Source organism: Ylistrum balloti, unplaced genomic scaffold (assembly GCF_031769215.1).
Source record: "Ylistrum balloti isolate Yb309-2 unplaced genomic scaffold, AGI_CSIRO_Ybal_v1 Utg370242, whole genome shotgun sequence".
Classification (NCBI taxonomy): Eukaryota; Metazoa; Mollusca; class Bivalvia; order Pectinida; family Pectinidae; genus Ylistrum; species Ylistrum balloti.
The window spans coordinates 481,143-501,295 of NW_026782196.1; the positions used below are offsets into that span (position 1 = coordinate 481,143).

The window sequence follows — 20,153 nt, forward strand, 5'->3', positions numbered from 1 at the left end:
GATCAACTCCACCTTCCAGGCAAACAGCACCACAATGAGTTGGAAACAGCACCAACGAAAGTGACCCAAGAACCTTGATGAAGTGACATCAGTCCAGTTTGCCAAATGAAATGTTTTCTGTTCATGCACTGATACGACCTTGCAAACAACATCTGTATCACATGGGTGAAGTGATATTAACAGAAACAAAAGTGTAATAACTCTGTGTACTCCCATCATTATAACAAGTAAAATAGAACCAATGCTGACCGACAAAGGTTTGAACAACTGATCTTGGATTCTTTGATTAATAGATCCTGGTATCCTGTTGTAAAACTATGAATCACTCAAGTTCTAGGGGTGTATACCTGTCTCAAGTAGTAACAACATCAACTCAAACTTGTGTTTATGAAGTGTGAGATTTATTGTATACAAATATATCATAAATTTGCTAAAGGCACTAAACAGTATATTGTAGAGTGTAAACAAAGAGGGTCGGGGTTCACCAAACATTTTTTATACATGCCCTTAACATATTACACAGGCAGCTAATTGCACTTAAATATAGCAAAATATAAAATATTTAGGATAGATAAAAATCAGCAATGTCAGTTATAGTGAAAAAAAATCAACAAATGTCACAAATATAATAAACACATGACTCCTTCATCCCAATATGTCATAAGTTTGACGATGTATCGATGGAAGTGGACAGTGAACTATTGACAGGATGGGTTAGAGGTAAATTTCATTGGTTACTGTGATGTAATCTCTCCATTGTACTTCTGGTATACTTATCATAATATGGAAATAAAGACTTAAAGAGTTTCAGATATACTCCTACAATAATAACAGGCTAATAACTGATGTCATACGACTTCATGCACCGTAAATATATTATCATGAAACTTCAGATAAAATACTGGTAAGAAGTTATCCTAGGTGGTTGTCATTGTGACATGAATGGCCCTGCCAGTAACAAATGAGCAAGCATGGGGCTTTTAAACATTCAAAAATTTGTGTGAGGTGTATTCATGATATTTCAAACTGTGTCAGGTGTAGATTGAATGAGACCGACAAATAAAGTTACTTGGTAATGAATAGCTGACCAGATGTAAACAATGTAACTAAACATAAAATTTCAGTTCAATATCTCCACCTAGCTCTGGGAATATAAAACTGATCATTGTCTCTTTAAATGTATTTCTTGAAATGTTCTCAACCCAAGGGCCATGACACTGGGGATAGTTGACTGTAAATACAAACTTGCCCTGCATTTCCTCATTACAAATAACAAATTTTATTTCAAAGTCAAAAGGTGTTCAAATAGTGACTGAGTGGTGACCAAGGTCATGACAATAAGCTGTGGCTATTTCAGGGTGGGACATAAAACGACGAACAATGGAGACTTCTGTAGCTATTTCAAACCTAGTAGCTACATACGGAGTTAAAAAAAATCTCTTTTTTTTTTCCCTTAAAAAAGGAAATTGTAATTTTTGAAGTGAAACTTATCCAATCAAATCACACTGTTAAGTACGGAGTGCAATACAAATATCCCTTAGTTCTCCGGTCATTACCAAACTGAGAGATGGAAGATAATATTGAAAAAGTTGACGGATGGGTATAGTATATTCCATAAAGCAATACAAATTGTAGATCTACAATTCAATATTGACAATGTGACCTGTAACAGATTGTAGAAACATATATTCTAAAATTACACCAGGTGTTGTCTTTTACATAACAGACCTTGCAGAAAATATTTTTCACTAGTTTTCCACATCCTCTAGAAAATAGACTTACCATTTACCAGTATACATCATAATAGGATTTAATTGTTCATTCCACACATATCTCATATTAAGTTACGAGGGACTTAAAAATCTTTAAAGTAGTCTCTTTACTTTATAATTTGGATTATGAACCCTTGTGTTAAAGAGAGTTATTTATTTACAAATCATATAAAGGATTATATTCTATTATAAAGTTGTCTGTATGGAAAGTTTGCTCCATTTAGTATCTTTTCTAATGATTAAGAATTGCTTGAACATCATCAATAGAACATATCCTTTACACTCATCAAGTTTGTTATCAAATCACCAAATTTCAAATTACATAATGTAGAATGGAAATCTTCTGGAAAGAGTACATAACAGTATAAGGTAGCATATATCCTTAATTAATGGAGTTAATACACGTCATCATCTACTCAAAAAGTCTTGTTTAAGATACATCTATGTAATCACTACATACAGTATAGTACTACAACATATGAGGAGTACACTGCACAGCAGAGTAGGTCCTTAAATTTATCAGAGTAAACCTACAACATGACTAGCTATGGCACAAGCAATACAATTAAAAGGTCTAACCAGCTGTCTTACTAGTCCTGTCTAAATTTAGCCCATAAATCTGAAATTACACAATTCTAGTTCTCTAAACCATCGTGCATTGTACTTCCATTATCAATTTGTAAGATACACTGTACATCCTTAATGGATTTTTCATCAGGCATGCTTCATTTCTACCCTCAAATAATTAAGTGATGAAAATTCTTAGGGAATCTTTGGTAATAATTGTAAAAAAAGATTAAGACTTTTATCTTTATTGACTGATACTTAAACAATGATAAAAAAAACATCATGTTATTTTCTGTACTGTAATAATTATGTTGTACAGTTAATCAATGTGTTGTTTGATAGAGAATGACAAACTATTAGCAACACATAGGTGATACTTGAGGAGTACACAGATGGTACTAGGGGAGTACACAGATAGTTTAAGGGGAGTACACATGTGGTACTAGGGGAGTACACAGGTGGTACTAGTGGAGTACACAGGTGGTACTAGGGGAGTACACAGGTGGTACTAGTGGAGTACACAGGTGGTACTAGGGGTGTACACAGGTGGTACTAGGGGAGTACACAGTTAGTACTAAGGGAGTACACAGGTGGTACTAGGGCAGTACACAGGTGGTACTAGGGGAGTACACAGGTGGTACTAGGGGAGTACACATGTGGTACTAGGGGAGTACACAGGTGGTACTAGGGGAGTACACATGTGGTACTAGGGGAGTACACAGATAGTTTAAGCGGAGTACACATGTGGTACTAGGGGAGTACACAGATAGTTTAAGGGGAGTACACATGTGGTACTAGGGGAGTACACAGTAGTACTAAGGGAGTACACAGGTGGTACTAAGGGAGTACACAGGGGGTACTAGGGGAGTACATAGATGGTACTAGGGGAGTACACAGGGGGTAATAGGGGAGTAAACAGATGGTACTAGTGGAGTACACAGGGGGTAATAGGGGAGTACACAGGGGGTAATAGGGGAGTACACAGATGGTACTAGTGGAGTACACAGGTGGTACTAGGGGAGTACATAGATGGTACCCATGGAGAGTACACAAATAGTATTAGGGGATCATAATTGTACAGATTATAACGATAAACAGATTGGTTTAATATAGCACCATGACATCATAAATAGGGCGTTCCAGGGACAACTATCTATACATCCTGTTATATACACTGGAACACAGCAAAATAAACATTAACACAGTGCTATAGAAGATACAGCAACAAAACAAACACTATGGTAACCAATGTAGTAAAATGTAGACATTGGAAAACATGAAAGGGAAAAATATATCAAATAAGACATTTTTTTGGTTCTGTAGAAACACCAAAACAAAATGCTTGAAAATGAAACATTTTCTAAACTATGAGGAGACAACAACAGACAAAAATTATTTCAATGCTAAGCGAGAATATGTACAGCTATTATTGAATCATAAGGAATAGCACAAACTGTATTTCTGGAAAATATTAAGAATTTCTGTTCCTGTTTAAAATCAATCACTCTTAAAAATGTCATGAAATAAGAATGATGATTTCAATTTGTGTCTGAAAGCATGGATATAGATGAGGAAACATGTGACATGACACACTTTAGTCCTAAATTTGAGATTCTCATATTGATTAAAATTGATTTTCATGAGAAAAAAAATCACTGTAATTTAGCTATTAATATAAAGATTATCAAAATTAATGCTCCACAGAATAAGAGACACACTGATGGCCGAGTATGTATAGAACAGTCCACCAACAAGTCGAGTGTATTTTGTACATTGCATAATATATCACTCTCCTTACAATATTTTAGATCAAATGATCATCCTTGTAGACAATGCCATGGCATTCACATGATAGGAACATGACATTAGGAAATGTATGATGACATGAAAAATTTGCATATCCCTCATGTTTTCCAATACGTTTAAAAATACACATACTCAATACATAAGCCATATATCAAATTTATTTGTAGTTCTTTAAGAATTCTCACAATTTGAACAGTAAGAACAATGAAAGTTTTTTTTTTTTTAATTAAATATCATTATTATGAAGATTTGGTTAACATTTAATTTGTTCTACATTTTTTCCCCCCATTTCATTTTCAGATATAATCATAACAGATATTTTGACAGTTTCTCACATATCCAAAGAGCTAACATAAAAAATGCCAGATAAAGACTGAAATATATATTTATGATTCATCGAAATCTAGAAAAATGAAAACCTTCTTGAGATTAAATTTCTACAACAAGTGATCCAACAGAACTGCAAATTAATTTGGTATGGCTTCGTAAGTCATAAAATACACATTTTTTTGTAAGGTTTTTGTTCAATACACACAGACATTCCTATAAAAAGCTAGAATAATCCACACATTCACGGACAACAGCCTGTACAAACACACTACCCCACCCCCAAATGTCATCACATGGCTTCATCTGTCCTATCATGGGTAACAGCTTTTTTAACCTCTCTTCATTGTTCAATGGAATATCCAGCCTGTTTGTTCCTAGTCTCTCTAGCCTATTACTTGTTTTCTGCCCTGTCGACAATTTTCACTCATGATGTATACCATGGCCTCTTCCTCAACCAGCGGATAGTATATCTGAAAAAAAACATGACAAAATCACCAACAGCCGCCTTCTCAGTCTGAACTTTGGGTAATAACTCTGTCTATAAAGTAATCCACAGTTTAGGACCGAATAATTTCAGTGACACACTGACAAAATCACCAATAGCCACCTTCTCAGTCTTTGGGTTATAGCTCTGTCTATAAAGTAACCCACAGTTTAGGACTGTATAATTTCAGTGACACAGTGATGTAAAAATAGTTTCTCACACGCACCTTTAGAGTCCCCTCTTGTAGTACCAGTGGTGATGTAATCAATAATCTTAGTTTCATGTCTGTGTAAAACATACACTGGAGTCATTCCTCACTAAGCATAACAGCCCATGCTTTTGTTAACTCACCTTGATTTAGTGAGACACTTACCCAGAATTCACCTTGATTAAGTGAGACACTTACCCAGAATTCACCTTGATTAAGTGAGACACTTACCCAGAATTCCCCTTGATTAAGTGGGACACTTTCCCAGAATTCACCTTGATTAAGTGAGACACTTAAGCAGAATTCACCTTAATTTAGTGAGACACTTACCCAGAATTCACCTTGATTTAGTGAGACACTTAACCAGAATTCACCTTGATTTAGTGAGACACTTACCCAGAATTCACCTTGATTTAGTGAGACACTTACCCAGAATTCACCTTGATTAAGTGAGACACTTACCCAGAATTCACCTTGATTAAGTGAGACACTTACCCAGAATTCACCTTGATTTAGTGAGACACTTAACCAGAATTCACCTTGATTTAGTCAGACACTTACCCAGAATTCACCACGATTTAGTCAGACACTTACCCAGAATTCACCTTGATTTAGTTAGAAACTTACCCAGAATTCACCTTGATTTAGTGAGACACTTACCCAGAATTGACCAAGATTTAGTGAGGCAGTTAATCAGAATTCACCTTTGATTTAGTGAGACCCAGAATCTACTGTGATAAAGTGAAACACTTAACCCAGAATTCACCTTGTTTTATTCAGACAATCACCAATTACCCAGAATTCACCTTGTTTTATTTAGAGACAATCACCAAGAATTTACTCAATTTTGCAGGACACCTTCCAAGAATTCACCATGATTTAGTGAGACAGTTAATCAGAATTCACCTTTGATTTAGTGAAACACTTACCCAGAATCCACTCTGATTTAGTGAGACACTTACCCAGAATCCACTCTGATTTTAATGGAAGCAGCCTCAGCAGCCCTCACAGTTTCCTTGACAGCCTGCATGAGATTCTGGGCATTACCAACTAACATCTCAGTAGCTTCCTGATCTTCTTCAGAACCTGTGATAGGTCAGAATTTCAGGCCAAAGGTCATGTTCGGACAATTGGTGGATATAAAAATACAAATTAGCATTCACTAAGCAATGCCATAAAATTTTCTTGAAAATCAACATGTCTGCATTGAAAATCTAAAAGCAAAGTAGACCAAAGATTATATATATCAATGGTAACTACATTGCTGAAATGGGCTAATTCAACTACAGTAGATTACACAGACTGAAACTACATGGGAATTACATATCTCATTATCATACATGTTGTTTCTTGTCAAATACAAAAAAAGTTTCCATTCTAGTTTTTGACCTATTTCTGTTTTTCACAGACACTACTTTATCAGTGTTGATAGTAGACAAGCGCATCCATTATATGTTATGATAATGTTAAAATGTTAGTGAAGCAATTAAACATTACATGTCACACACAAGCACAGATTGGTTAGCCAGTGTTTGAGATTGGTAATGAAATAATCAACTGACTGTCATCATTATTATTCCATTTTATTAAAATTCTTTTCCTTAAAAAAAAAAATAATAAATAAATAAATAAAAAACCTTATGAAGACTGCTAACACTGAAAGCTTTCTAAAATGAAAAATGAGTAGTCGCCATTTCAGTAGTCGCCATTTCAGTAGTCTGGGAACTTGAGTAAAGCAGACATTGAATTCAGCCAGAGAGCTATAATAGAACCAGTGTCTGGATATGTTCTCGTTATAAATCATACTGAATGACTTTCACAACTTACAACATCAACGAGTCAAATTAGAACAAAAGAAACATTTTTCAGCAAGTCAGGAATGAGAAGCACTATTTCCAATGGTAGAGCTTTACCATGAGGCCCATAAGGCCTGTATCGCTCACATGTATCTTAAAGCCAAGCAATGGTATACAAGTACATGCCTATAGATTGGGTATTTCGAATATTTCCAAATTAAAGCCCAGTCACTTTACCTCTTTAACAAGACAAGACCAATGGGTAAATTCTTATATCATGACTGTCTTTCTTTTTTGATTTCCAGTGAGAGTCTATATTGTTATCGGGTTGTTATCTGAAGTATGCCAAATATATGACTCAGAAATAATATCTCTTGAGGTGTGCTACAACCAAGCGTAAATTCCTACATAATCCATGTGTTTATCTCTTGATGCCAAGCAATGGTTATGGGGTGGGGATTTCAAATGATATAACCCAGAATCTAAGTCCCTAGGGGTTGGGCACATTCCAGGGCCAATTTCTACATCATGATTGTGTTTATCACTTGATGCCTAGCAATGGTTATGGGGTGGGGATTACAACTGATATAACCCAGAATCTAAGTCCCTAGGGGTGGGGCACATTCCAGGGTCTATTTCTACATCATGATTGTGTTTATCTCTTGATGCTGAGCGTTGCTGTATATTTGTATGTGGTTATGGGGTGGGGATCTCAACTATTTCAAATCATTTACCCTAGTGAGCCCCTTCCCTCCTGCTCTTGAGGGCCAAGACCAGCCACTACTTATACAAAACTGATTTTCCTTTACCCAAACATCCTTCTCACCATATTTGGATGAAATTCAATCATTCCTACAGGATTTTAAATAAGTTGCTCTATTTCCCCTACTAGGCCCTGTACCTTTTGCCCCAGGGCATCAACATCCATAATTCATACAAAGTCTTTCCCCTTCACCCAACCATGCTTCTGACCAAATTTGGACAAAATCCAATCATTCCTTCAGGAGGAATAAGATATTAAAAGTTTTAATCTTTTGCTACAAGATTTCCTACAGATGAGTTGTATTGTAAGGAACTTGCTAAATTTGGTCAAGTTCTGCCAAATGGTTTGTGAAAAGTAGTAATGTAGAGGAAAAGTTGACAGACAGAGAGATGCCAGACAATGTTTTATCCCAATAGCTCACTCCCTTTGGGCCAGGTGAGCTAAAAAATTTCTTTAGACAGAGTAGTTTTAGCCTTTCAATAAAATATCGTGTGATGACACATCATAAATGAAAACACATTCAATTAACAATATTCTGACATCAAAACTTGTCAGTGAATTATGTGAGTTAAATAAAGATAAGTATGAACTAGGTACAGTCATTAGATATTTCATTTGCACACTCAAAAACTGGAAAACTGTAACGGAGAAGTCATTTATTTCAGACCTGTAATAAACTGTCCAGATCTCTTAAAACTTACTCCTATACAAATATAGAACTTCATTGTATGACACATTAGAAAGCGTTAATGCACTTACTAGATTCTGTTTCCATGGCAACAGCACGCAGAAATAGCAGGAAAAAAATCAAGATGCAGGTGGGTTAGAAATGATCATGAAGGTTATACACAGCACACATGTAAGGCACACATTTACAGCACTACAAATGGACACTGTTCTAAAAGCACAATTTAGGAAGCTTGAGTGATATCCAGTAAACTTGCCAACTTTGTTTATGAAGGATAATCTCAATTCTGTATTCCTCTCAGAAATTGTAGGATTCTCCCAAATTTTTGTACTGCCCTATAGATTTTCCAATTGCCAGTGAATCTGGAATCTGCTGGTATTCAGCATTCTACTGAATCTAAAGTGCACTCAATTTTAGACATATATTATCAGTTTATCTTCTAAACTCTTCTTAATTTCTAGATAACAAAATACACTTTTCTGATCAGGATTTCAAGTTATAAATAAAAGAAATCTTGTCTATGGTAAAACAATCAGCTGGCAAGTACGATTAATTTATACCAATGAAATGAAATTTGCTGAAAATTTACATATTTTAATGCACCTTTAATATCATCTACACAGCAACCATATGTCCATATCAGATATTAAATCACCACCAAGCCATTTGATTTGTGAATATGTCATTTATAATGCTTTATAAGAAGCAGAATATAACTTGAGTTTGATCAGCAGAAGTTGTCAAAAGCATTGACGTATACAGATATATGACAAATGCTTCCAAGAAGTATTATTTCTACCAGACTGAAACTTTTAAAATTTTAATCTGCTCTTGTCTCAAAAGTTATAAATAAAGATTACTGTGTATGATCAAGGGGTATAGATTGGCTTACTACCAGAGCACTACTTCAGGATAATGATTTGTAACCAATCATTTCGTATTACAGTTGGATGGTATAATTTCAAGAGTTGCTCTGTCTAACAGTTTAGTTACATTAAATTGTTGGAAGCAGTTGTCACTAGTTAGTAAAGATCTTATGTAGTTCTTCTATACATGACAGACAAATATATATCTCAGTGCATACAGGTATAGAAAGTGACCACTGCTGGTCTGATAATAAAACTGACCAATAGTTTGATGGTTAAATATATAGAAAATGACCACTGCTGGTCTGATAGTAAAACTGACCAATAGTTTGATGGTTAAATATATAGAAAATGACCACTGCTGGTCTGATAGTAAAACTGACCTATAGTTTGATGGTTAAATATATAGAAAGTGACCACTACTGGTCTGATAGTAAAACTGACCGATAGTTTGATGGTTAAATACATAGAAACTGACCACTGCTGGTCTGATAATAAAACTGACCAATAGTTTGATGGTTAAATACATAGAAACTGACCACTACTGGTCTGATAGTAAAACTGACCAATAGTTTGATGGTTAAATATATAGAAAATGACCAATGACCTGATGACTACATAGTTACATGGCTGGATCATCATTACCAAGAAAACATAGACTTATGGCAAAGTGTGAATTTATAAGGAAACTCAACACAGGTCTAGTGATGAAATGGATTAGATTTAAGGAGCTAGCAGCTGATCCTACTGGTAGTATCCAGTGGTACCTATACATATATCATCACAATGGAGTGTAATGATGTACTGAACAGCCAAGACACTCCAACAAGATAAAATATATACAAATTAACTCTGTTTAATGTGATTCTGTTATTGTCATCTTTCTGTTTATATCATATTTCCCAGTGACGTTAGATACTGGAATACATGGTAGTGTACCTCTTTTCCTTCTTTTTCTAATGAGAACTGAAAATAATATCATCCTCTTGTAAAAGAGATTAAAACTAATTGATTGGGCATAAAATGCCCTGTTTGAAGAATGGAATGTCACAAATATAAATTATGATCAATGCTGACACAAATGCTACCATAGTAGAATAAAGGGGGGTTTGGAATAATTCAGTTAAAAATCCTAGGAAAGAAAATAATTCATGGTAAATCATGGAATTACAAATCTAATATACCAAACAAATGTTATTCAGAAGTTCACATAAGAACTGTGGACAGGACAGAAGAAAGATCAATCCAGAACTATGTCTACAAGAGATCCCCGACGGGTCTTGGCACGCACCATTGTTTAATCTTTATTTGCTCTTTGAAAGTTGGACCTTTTCCCTTCTTAATGACAAGAAATTTGAACATGCCTTTGAAAAAATAGGACTAAAAGGAACCTATACATGAAATTTAAGGAAGATTTATACAGTATTTCTCAAGAAATAGCGATAATAAACATTCAAAGTCAAAATCCAAGATGGCTACCTGGTGGCCATTTTCTTTTTCTGAGCAGGATGACAAACCACGGATGCAAGGTGATTTGAATAGCTCACCATCTGATGATGGTGGAACAAAGTTACACAATTAAATCATTCAAAATGAAACACTCGGATGAGGAAGCAGAAAAAACACAAGCATGATGCACTAGTCTACAATTTTGTAACAAGCATGATGCACTAATGAATACAAAGTAATTATTTTACATCAATGACAAATCAATTGCTATATGCAAACCTGAACAATCTGTAGCATCATGGATTAATATTACAACTGTGAATTCCATTTGAAATCAAGTTTACTCAAAGTTTCACAAAAAAAAAAAATCTAACTCAAATCAAGTAATCAAGATATCACAACAAGTATTCTAACTAAAATCATGACTTCTCAAAACTAACATCAACCTCTGTCAAAAACACTGATGCATGGAATACCATCAAACATTTCATTTATCATACAATGACATCAAGTGATGGAAATCTTGGATTTGAGTCGAGTAATTAAGCACTGTCAAGATACTTCTATTACTTTATATTTTTTTTTCGTAAGAATTTGTTTCTCAAGCTTTCATTTTTTTCAAGTCTTATTGACAGAAATTTTGGTATCTAAAATTAAACATTTGACAATTAATGTTAATTATTGTTTGAATTTAATCGAATTAGTACCAAAAGAAAAGAATATATACTTAATGTATATTTGTATAGATGGTTTTTCATTAAATATTGAAAAAGTCTGAACATTTTTTTCCTTTCTTTATCAGATATGAAAAACAACTGAAAGCCTTAATTTGGCTTTGAAAAGTTTGGAACATAAATTTTGCCTTGAATTAATCACACTGCATCAACCAAGATGGAGTCATCATTTGATATCATGGATTCTCTGCACACAAACCACACATCTGTCGGTCAGTTGGTCAGTTTGGTTACTGTTCTAGGGAGGGGGTAGTTTTATGTGTGGTTTCGTTAGTGACCTCCTTGAATTTGGAGGGTGTGGAAAGTTCATGCTTAAGATAATCAAGTTTACCACAGGCTATCTCGCTGCCATCAGGAGCTGGTATGGGTTCTATGTTAAAATGTTTATAAATAAATTGTTTTCACTCTTCAACAAAGACTTACTATTAAAAAGTTTTCAAGAAACAAGTTCAACATATATCTAAATCTTAGCTATAACAAACAGATTCTGTATGTAGATCTAAACCAAGAGAAACAGATTCTGTATGTAGATTTAAACCAAGAGAAAAAGGTTCTGTATGTATATCTAAACCAAGAGAAACAGGTTCTGTATGTAGATCTAAACCAAGAGAAACAGATTCTGTATGTATATCTAAACCAAGAGAAACAGGTTCTGTATGTAGATCTAAACCAAGATAAACAGATTCTGTATGTAGATCTAAACCAAGATAAACAGATTCTGTATGTAGATCTAAACCAAGATAAACAGGTTCTGTATGTAGATCTAAACCAAGATATTTAGATCTAAACCAAGATAAACAGATTCTGTATGTAGATCTAAACCAAGATAAACAGATTCTGTATGTAGATCTAAACCAAGATAAACAGATTCTGTATGTAGATCTAAACCAAGAGAAACAGGTTCTGTATGTAGATCTAAACCAAGATAAACAGATTCTGTATGTAGATCTAAACCAAGAGAAACAGATTCTGTATGTATATCTAAACCAAGAGAAACAGGTTCTGTATGTAGATCTAAACCAAGATAAACAGATTCTGTATGTAGATCTAAACCAAGATAAACAGATTCTGTATGTAGATCTAAACCAAGATAAACAGGTTCTGTATGTAGATCTAAACCAAGATAAACAGATTCTGTATGTAGATCTAAACCAAGATAAACAGATTCTGTATGTAGATCTAAACCAAGATAAACAGATTCTGTATGTAGATCTAAACCAAGAGAAACAGGTTCTGTATGTAAATTCTGGTAATAGATTTGAAATGTTTTACCTCTTTTCACTATAAGGTTTCTAAACCTGTCATATTAAAATGAATTTGCTAATCAAATGATATCAGGTATTTCTATAGATTGAGCGACCTTCCTGATTTTTAACCTTTCTATTTTGAGATTTAATTGTTTACAACATTATTTATCAATGCAATACTGTTCTGAATACAGTGTATAAGTCTGTAATATCTACAATTAATGAAAATAAGAACGTTAACACAAATACTTGTACATAAATATCACAATTTACCAGTAGTAAATAAATCAAAGAAACATTATTTTTTCCCTGACCGACTATTAACAGAAACTTTGGATAATTTCTAATATTAAGATGAGGTGGTATAAAAATATTTCAGTAATTACCGACTCCCACACTCTAAAAGTTTTCATTCAGAGCCTAGCTATAACATCATATAATATTTGATAATTTTATGAACTGACCTTGAGCACCTAACATAGTAGCTTTGACTGTAGATAAGATCTTCAGCTGTGTACCAATAGTTGGGATACGTTCACACACTTGCAACAAATTCTGAAATACAAAGATTTTATAAATACATCTAATAACAAAGTCTGTTTTCTTTATCTAATATGTCTTACTCAAGAGGCCAAAAGAACCTGCATGATTCACCTGGATATCAAAGTAAAGATTGTTGGTCACATGAATATTACATTTACTTCACAACCCTATGGTTTAAATCCTGTTCGCAGTACCAGGTAAACAATATTTTCCCTTTACAATACAATCTGCGTTGTTTACATCTGTTGAGATTCCAACAAAAATTAATTTTAAAGTCTGTTTTATTATCATATTACATGTACTGATTATCTTTAAATGTATTATCACAAATGATATTTCACAGGTTTTTAAGTATTGACCTGATCTGATTCTACATTATGATAAGGTACCATACAGCCTTAAGACATTTTAATTATATCTGACAAGTCAGACATCCTTCTTACTGTTCTCATCTTTTTGTCGGTACATTCTGCTGCTAGTTTCTTGGCGAGCCTTGTTACTTCCTCAGATGCCTCTGCAATTTTCTTGGCTGTAGAGATCAGGTCTTTCTTGGTGCCACCCTCACCTCTGGAATCAATGCATTGTTCAATCTTTATGGTTGTTAAGTGTTTGGTAAATGCTCAATAAATGTTACTGAAGGGGATATCCTACACAAGGATACCCATGTTATAGCTAGTTGTAATTACAGATACAAATTGAAACACTTTTCTACTCATCTCTCTCAATGCTACACATTTCTCTGTCACAGTAGCCTACCTGACCAGTTGACTGAGTTTGGCCATCAGGATAGCCATTCGCTTGGCCGCACCAATGATCTCGTTGTCTTTACTTGACCACTGCTTTGTCTCCATGTGTAAGGCATGAGCAGCCATCTACAACATAAAACACTAAATGCTATTTTACTTTTTCAAGTCCAAACAAAAGTCAAAACTCTGCAGTATAATCAATGATTGTTTTTCAGGTTTCTCCTTCTATATCACTGCTGTCAGTGTTTTATGAGATCCTGAATCAGGTGCGAATGACCATTATAGTACATAACCTATGGTCTTAATAACAACAAGAGGCCCATGGGCCTGAACGTTCACTTGAGGTCACCTCATGGTTATTGAAGAGAATTTGTTCAAAAGAATTTCATGCATTTGACACCTATGAACTTAAATGAAGGTCATTCATTTGAACAAACTTAGTTACTCTTCATTCCGACATGTTGCAGAGCAAATAATATCAAGTCCCAGGACCTCTTGGTAATTGAGAAAATGTTGAATTTTAGCATATTTGACCCCTATGATCCTGAAAATAGATCAAGGTCATTCATTTGCACAAACTTGGTAGCCCTTCATCCCAGCATATTACTGGCCCTATATCAAGATTCTGGACCATCTGGTAATCGAGAAGAAGTTGTTTTTAAGATTTTAACACATTTGACCCCTGTGACCTTGAAAACATGGATCCCTTCGTTCCAGCAGGTTACTGGCCCAATAGTATGACACTGGACCATTTGGTTATTGAGAAATTGAAAATGTCAATTGCTTATGATGCACAGGGGACAACATTGGAACACTGCTAATATGATGGAGATTCTAGTACTTCTCGTACCTGTACCTAAGTTTCCACACCAAAAAGTAACAGAAGTATTGAAGGCTCTTTTTGATTAATTTTTGTAAAATCATGTAGATGTTACACTACATTACCATGATAGGCTGGTTTGCCTGAGGCACTGAAGGAAAGATCATATCTTCCTCGTCATCTGTATCTGGAGGAGGAGGTCTTGGAGGTGTTGAGTCTGTCGGCAGTGGTGGGCGTGGTGGGGCTCCATCTGCAGGCAAAATCATCAGTAAATAGCCTACACATACAATGTCTTTTTACACAAATTATGCAATATTCACAGTGTAACTCTCATTCCTACAAAACAACAAATAATTAATTTATAAAGAAAAAAAAGTACACTAATCATTATCAAAAGAGCGTGAGAAATTACATATCTGAAGAGAAGAACTTAAGTAAGATTTTGTAGAATTGTAATAAGATTCACATTAAGGAAGATAAATTATATAAAGAAATAAGTGTACTACATCACAAGAAGTTATACCACTTAGTGTTTTCAATAGCCAGTGAGAAGAAATATGAAAACTCTGAAGTACAATGACATAAAAATACAGTCACATTGATGATAAATATCCAGAAATCAAAAATGCATCATGCACAAGTGAACATTTAATTTACACTTCACGGATGCATATTGATGGTGTGATTTTGTGTAATACAGGATAAAAGTGTTTCAACTTAAAGATGTAGACATGCATGATCATCAAAACATATCAATCATTTTTACATTTATCTCCCCTTTTCCCAAAACAGATCTATTCCTTGCTTACTAGAAATATACATAATACACCAACTGCACATGTATCAACCTCTGATCCTGTTATGTTAAATTTGGAAAGGAATATGGACATTTAATAAGGCAATGGAACCAAAAGGCCTTGATCCACATTCTCAATCTTGTTAGGGATGTGTTTAAGTCCAGTATGATTTCACTGAGGGCATTACAAGTAATGGGATAATGAAGCCTTTTTTCAAAAACACTTTCATTCAAAGTTAAATCATATGCTTCTACTGATAGAGAAGATATATTCCAATAATATTTTTCTGGTACTTATTGAATAATTTATCTAAAAAATGGCTGATCAAAAACAAGAGAATTATCCTTAATTAATAAAACATCATGTTTCTGTACGTACTTTATTTCTCCTTCCATTACAGTAGCTTACTTGTGATGAAAAATCAAGGTTAATGAGAAGCTTTAGTACTATAGGCGGTAAGCATTATGTAATATGTACAATAAAAATTGTGTAAATTCTGATAAAAGTTTTTCTTTAAATATGTGAGGCGCTGAATTAATCTTGTTAATTAATATGAATTATAAGAGATATATCGGATACAAATTCTTGGTTTGTACATTGTAAAGCTCCAAATTAAAGGAGAATAAAACATAAAAAAATGTGACTGATTCTGTGTAATAAAGAAACAGTATATAATTTGTGTGAAGTAAAAAAATATACCGGGAATAGTATTACATATGATGTACACAAAGATAAAATCTTGTGTTAGATGATGAAGCACTATTGTATCACCTGGGAAACACAGGTAACCACTTCTCATGTAAGGGGAAGTGTTACTCCTATCTATGGGGAAAGCACCTGCAAATATAGAGTACCATACAAAACAGTGTCGCTAACAGTGTTTGGTCAAGGTCTCTCATGAGACTACTGTAAGGATTTATAAATACTCTAACAAAGGGCTCTTTTAATTTTCCTTGATTTTCTAAAGAATAACCAAACATGTTTTGAAAATGTATACAAACTATAACTATATCACCTGAGAATTTTCAAATGTGTGGCAAAGCTTAATATACAAAAGGACTTTTTATGAACTTACATACATAATTATCAATAATTTCCTGAATTACATCTTTAATAATCCTGGCAATAAACTGTTCTGTATTCCCCCACCACCAATCAAAATACATCATTATCAAACTGCCCACTCTGATGAACAACATACATCTCCTTAAATTTCAAATAAGTCTCTCATTGGACAGAAAATCAAGGGCAGACCCTCCAGGTGCTTATCATTGTTATGTGTCAATATCTGGACAGTATTACAGAACTGTCCCAGGGATTTTCCCGTTGGGATTTTGGTGGTAATGATTTTGAGATTCTATCCTTACACGTTAAACTGGAGCAGTGTGATTGTGTAAAGCAAATACAGAGTGTGGGATGGTTGGCAGTGAAATGATGCTTATGGGTGGGTAAAAGATCAAGATTTAAAAAAAAATCAAAATTCTCTCCCATTTGTAAATTTCCCAATTTGTAAAATGTCCTGACCAAACACAAAGATTCATAGTTTAAAGACATGGAATTCTATTGGATTAAAGGAAAATCCCTGTCTTCCTTGCGTTTGTACAGAAGCTATTTCCTATGGATACACAGGCACTCTAGATTACATGGAGGTATATACTGGTGGGACATTGCTCCCACAGTGCTTTTTGTCACCTGGGTGGAAGATGAGGGCGTTAAGGACATCAGGGGACCTGTCAGAACGCTCAATAGGATAAACACCTGAAAAGGAGTCATATTTATCCCTCAGTTATACCTAGCTGTCAAAGTTACCTCCCCTGAATTATCGCTGTAAGTGTCAGCTTATTTTTCTGATCATCCTTATTCTTCAATCTATCAGCAAACTTCTGTTTCTGAATTACATTTTTGTTTAAACATTTATCCAATTTATTGACATCCAATCACTCACTGCCTTCTCCTTGTCCAGAAACTTTTCTCATTTTTTTTAAAAATGAATTTAACTACCTCCCTTTGAACATCAGTAAGTCTTAAAAACTTAATTACAGAAACAAATTCACCAGTACAGCTTTATTTCTGTATTTTTAAACAAGAGAAAAAATAAGTATCATGATATCATAAAGATATAAGTAAAAATATACCAGGAATATAGATGGGAAAAGTTTTTTTATATATATCTAAGAATTTAAGGAAAATATTTAACTTTAATTAATGATATAAAATTCAAGATTTAGTAAAATAAGAATTATATATTTTCAGAGATATTATTTGGAAGATGACAAGATTAAGCCCTAGCATTGGATCAAGTGTAACAAAGGATTGGGAGGGTAATGATTGGACAGTGCTCTTCACCAATCAACAGTGAGATACAAAACATTATTAGGTGCATCAGGGTCACCTGATCTGCTGTTTGGAGATGCGGCCGATCTGTTGGCCAGCGCTTTACGAAGTTCTGAAACATGCATATACTATAATGTAAACATTAGCACTGAAAAAACATCAACTTTAAACTACAAACTACATTCAGCATCAGTACCCATTCACATCTGAAACAGGAGAACCAAGAAGATATTAAAACAAGATGTGTTTTGGTCTCTCTACTTTTGGTAAATGGCAGGCATTCATTATTATGCTGACATTAACATTTTGATTAAAACAAAAACATTTGCATGCATTATGTATATCACTGACATATAGTCATTAAATTTTATCATTTACATTACGAGCCTATTATAAGGAACAGACTTCAGGTTTTGTAGCATTTGGTAAAGAAATATCATAATATCAGCATAATCCATGAGTCAGGAATTACAATGATGTTGTACATGTCTTCATGCTTGTATGCTGATGCTGCATTCTCTCAAGCTTGCAAAACAATATTCAAGGATTATATTCATAACATCAGCTCTCATAGCTCCTAGCATAGATGTCTTCATCAAGATGTCTTTTACACTATGTAATTTCATATTGTCTTCTGATCTGAGCATTTCAGGGATTTCAACAATATCACCTGGTATCAGTGTATTTCTAAATTACTTATGATAATACTTTAACCTCAGTTTGAGCTTAAGAACAATGTAATGAATACAGTCCTGGGTATAACTTAATCAGAGGACAATGTGCTGCATGCTTTCTGTGAAACCAAACAAAAATGCAAATAGATGAAGAAGATGTTGTACTGAGGTGAAAAGTTTGGAAATGAATTTCATGTAGATGTACAGAACTAAGAAAATCTCCAGAACAAATCTCTAAAGCATAAAACAACACAGAATTCTGGGAAATATTAAAAACATGGAGGTTTTCAACTGTTCAATTTACAGACAGGCAGACAGGATTAAGAAAGAAAAACATGGAAAGGATGGAAATCATTGAAAGAAAAGAAACAGAGAAGGTTAAAGAGCTTTCCTAAGATTGACAGAAGTATAGGTACGACAGAGTATTTCCAGAAACACTGGTGTGGTGACAACGGAATGCTAGACTCCCAACACCTGGCTTCAATACAAGGAAGTCTAAACCATTGCCCAACTATTTAACATCTACATCTCATATAACAAACTTAACAGTCAGACACCTCCAAACACACTGGTCATTACTTTAATGTAGATATAATATTAGGGCAGTTGATGAATATACGAGGAATCAATTTATAGAAATATTACACAGGGAACTATGTAGAATCTAGTATATCTATTCTTACAGTTATTGTAGAATCAAATGATGTCTAGATCATTAAATATCTACATTTGGGCATGAAAAAAGACACTTCAGACTTTGATGATTGGGATTATGTTCCACAACACAGATCCTTTCTTAGATGGATTTTTTTTGTTTTGGTTCAACATCTTATCTTCAGTAAAATTGAGAAAAAGAAATACATGATTAAGTATACAGAATCAAGAAGTACTACCTAAAATCTATGGTAGTTAAGAATAGATTGACTAGCCAGAGAAGGAATGGTTCATATAAAGTTTCATCAAACCTTTAACATCTCTAACAAAATGGGCAAAACAAAACATTTCATGTTGATAACAAAACTTTTTGTAATTGACAAGACTACAGACTGTTTTGTATGTTTGGAGAGATCTGACACTTTCATCAACCAGGCAAACATGGGGTACGACGCTGTATTAGTACAGGTGGAAAATGCACAAGATTTCCTGAAACAAATCCAAAACCAATATCAATCCAATAAAAAGAAAAAAATTCTCCATGAAAACCTCTGCCATAGTAGCCGAAATGATCCTGAGGGGGTGGGGGCACCGGGGGTGGGGGTGCCGGGGGCGCAAACTGGCCTGGATACGCCTCTTGTTGTCTCATTGTAGCTGAAAGGTCAAACATGAAGGTCAATACAGTATCTGCTGCTAACTACTATCACATATCATCACACAACTACAGTATATGATGCACTCATATCTTATTTCTCATATTATTGGTGTAAGATAATGTTCTCAAAAATCTTCCAAATTTTCATGATTTTCACCCAACATATTAAAACTCAAGCATACCAGGTAAACCTCTTTTTTGTCCTGAAATAAATTCTGCA

General features: G+C 34.2%; 1 protein-coding gene across 3 annotated transcripts in view; it reads right to left on the reverse strand.

The window, feature by feature from the left end:
- Positions 1-379: 379 nt before the first annotated feature.
- Positions 380-20,153, reverse strand: part of LOC132552241 (vinculin-like) — a 59,308-nt gene continuing 39,534 nt past the window's right edge. For 2 of the 3 annotated variants that reach the window (XM_060216392.1, XM_060216391.1), the window contains 8 exons: positions 19,828-19,932; positions 14,945-15,069; positions 14,010-14,125; positions 13,697-13,820; positions 13,175-13,265; positions 11,795-11,833; positions 6,130-6,253; positions 380-4,945 (listed from right to left, as the gene is read on the reverse strand). In XM_060216392.1, the coding sequence (XP_060072375.1) occupies positions 4,900-4,945; positions 6,130-6,253; positions 11,795-11,833; positions 13,175-13,265; positions 13,697-13,820; positions 14,010-14,125; positions 14,945-15,069; positions 19,828-19,932 (770 nt within the window). In that variant the 3' untranslated portion in view covers positions 380-4,899. The remainder of the gene's footprint in view (positions 4,946-6,129; positions 6,254-11,794; positions 11,834-13,174; positions 13,266-13,696; positions 13,821-14,009; positions 14,126-14,944; positions 15,070-19,827; positions 19,933-20,153) is intronic. The other variant, XM_060216393.1, reaches the window with a different exon arrangement.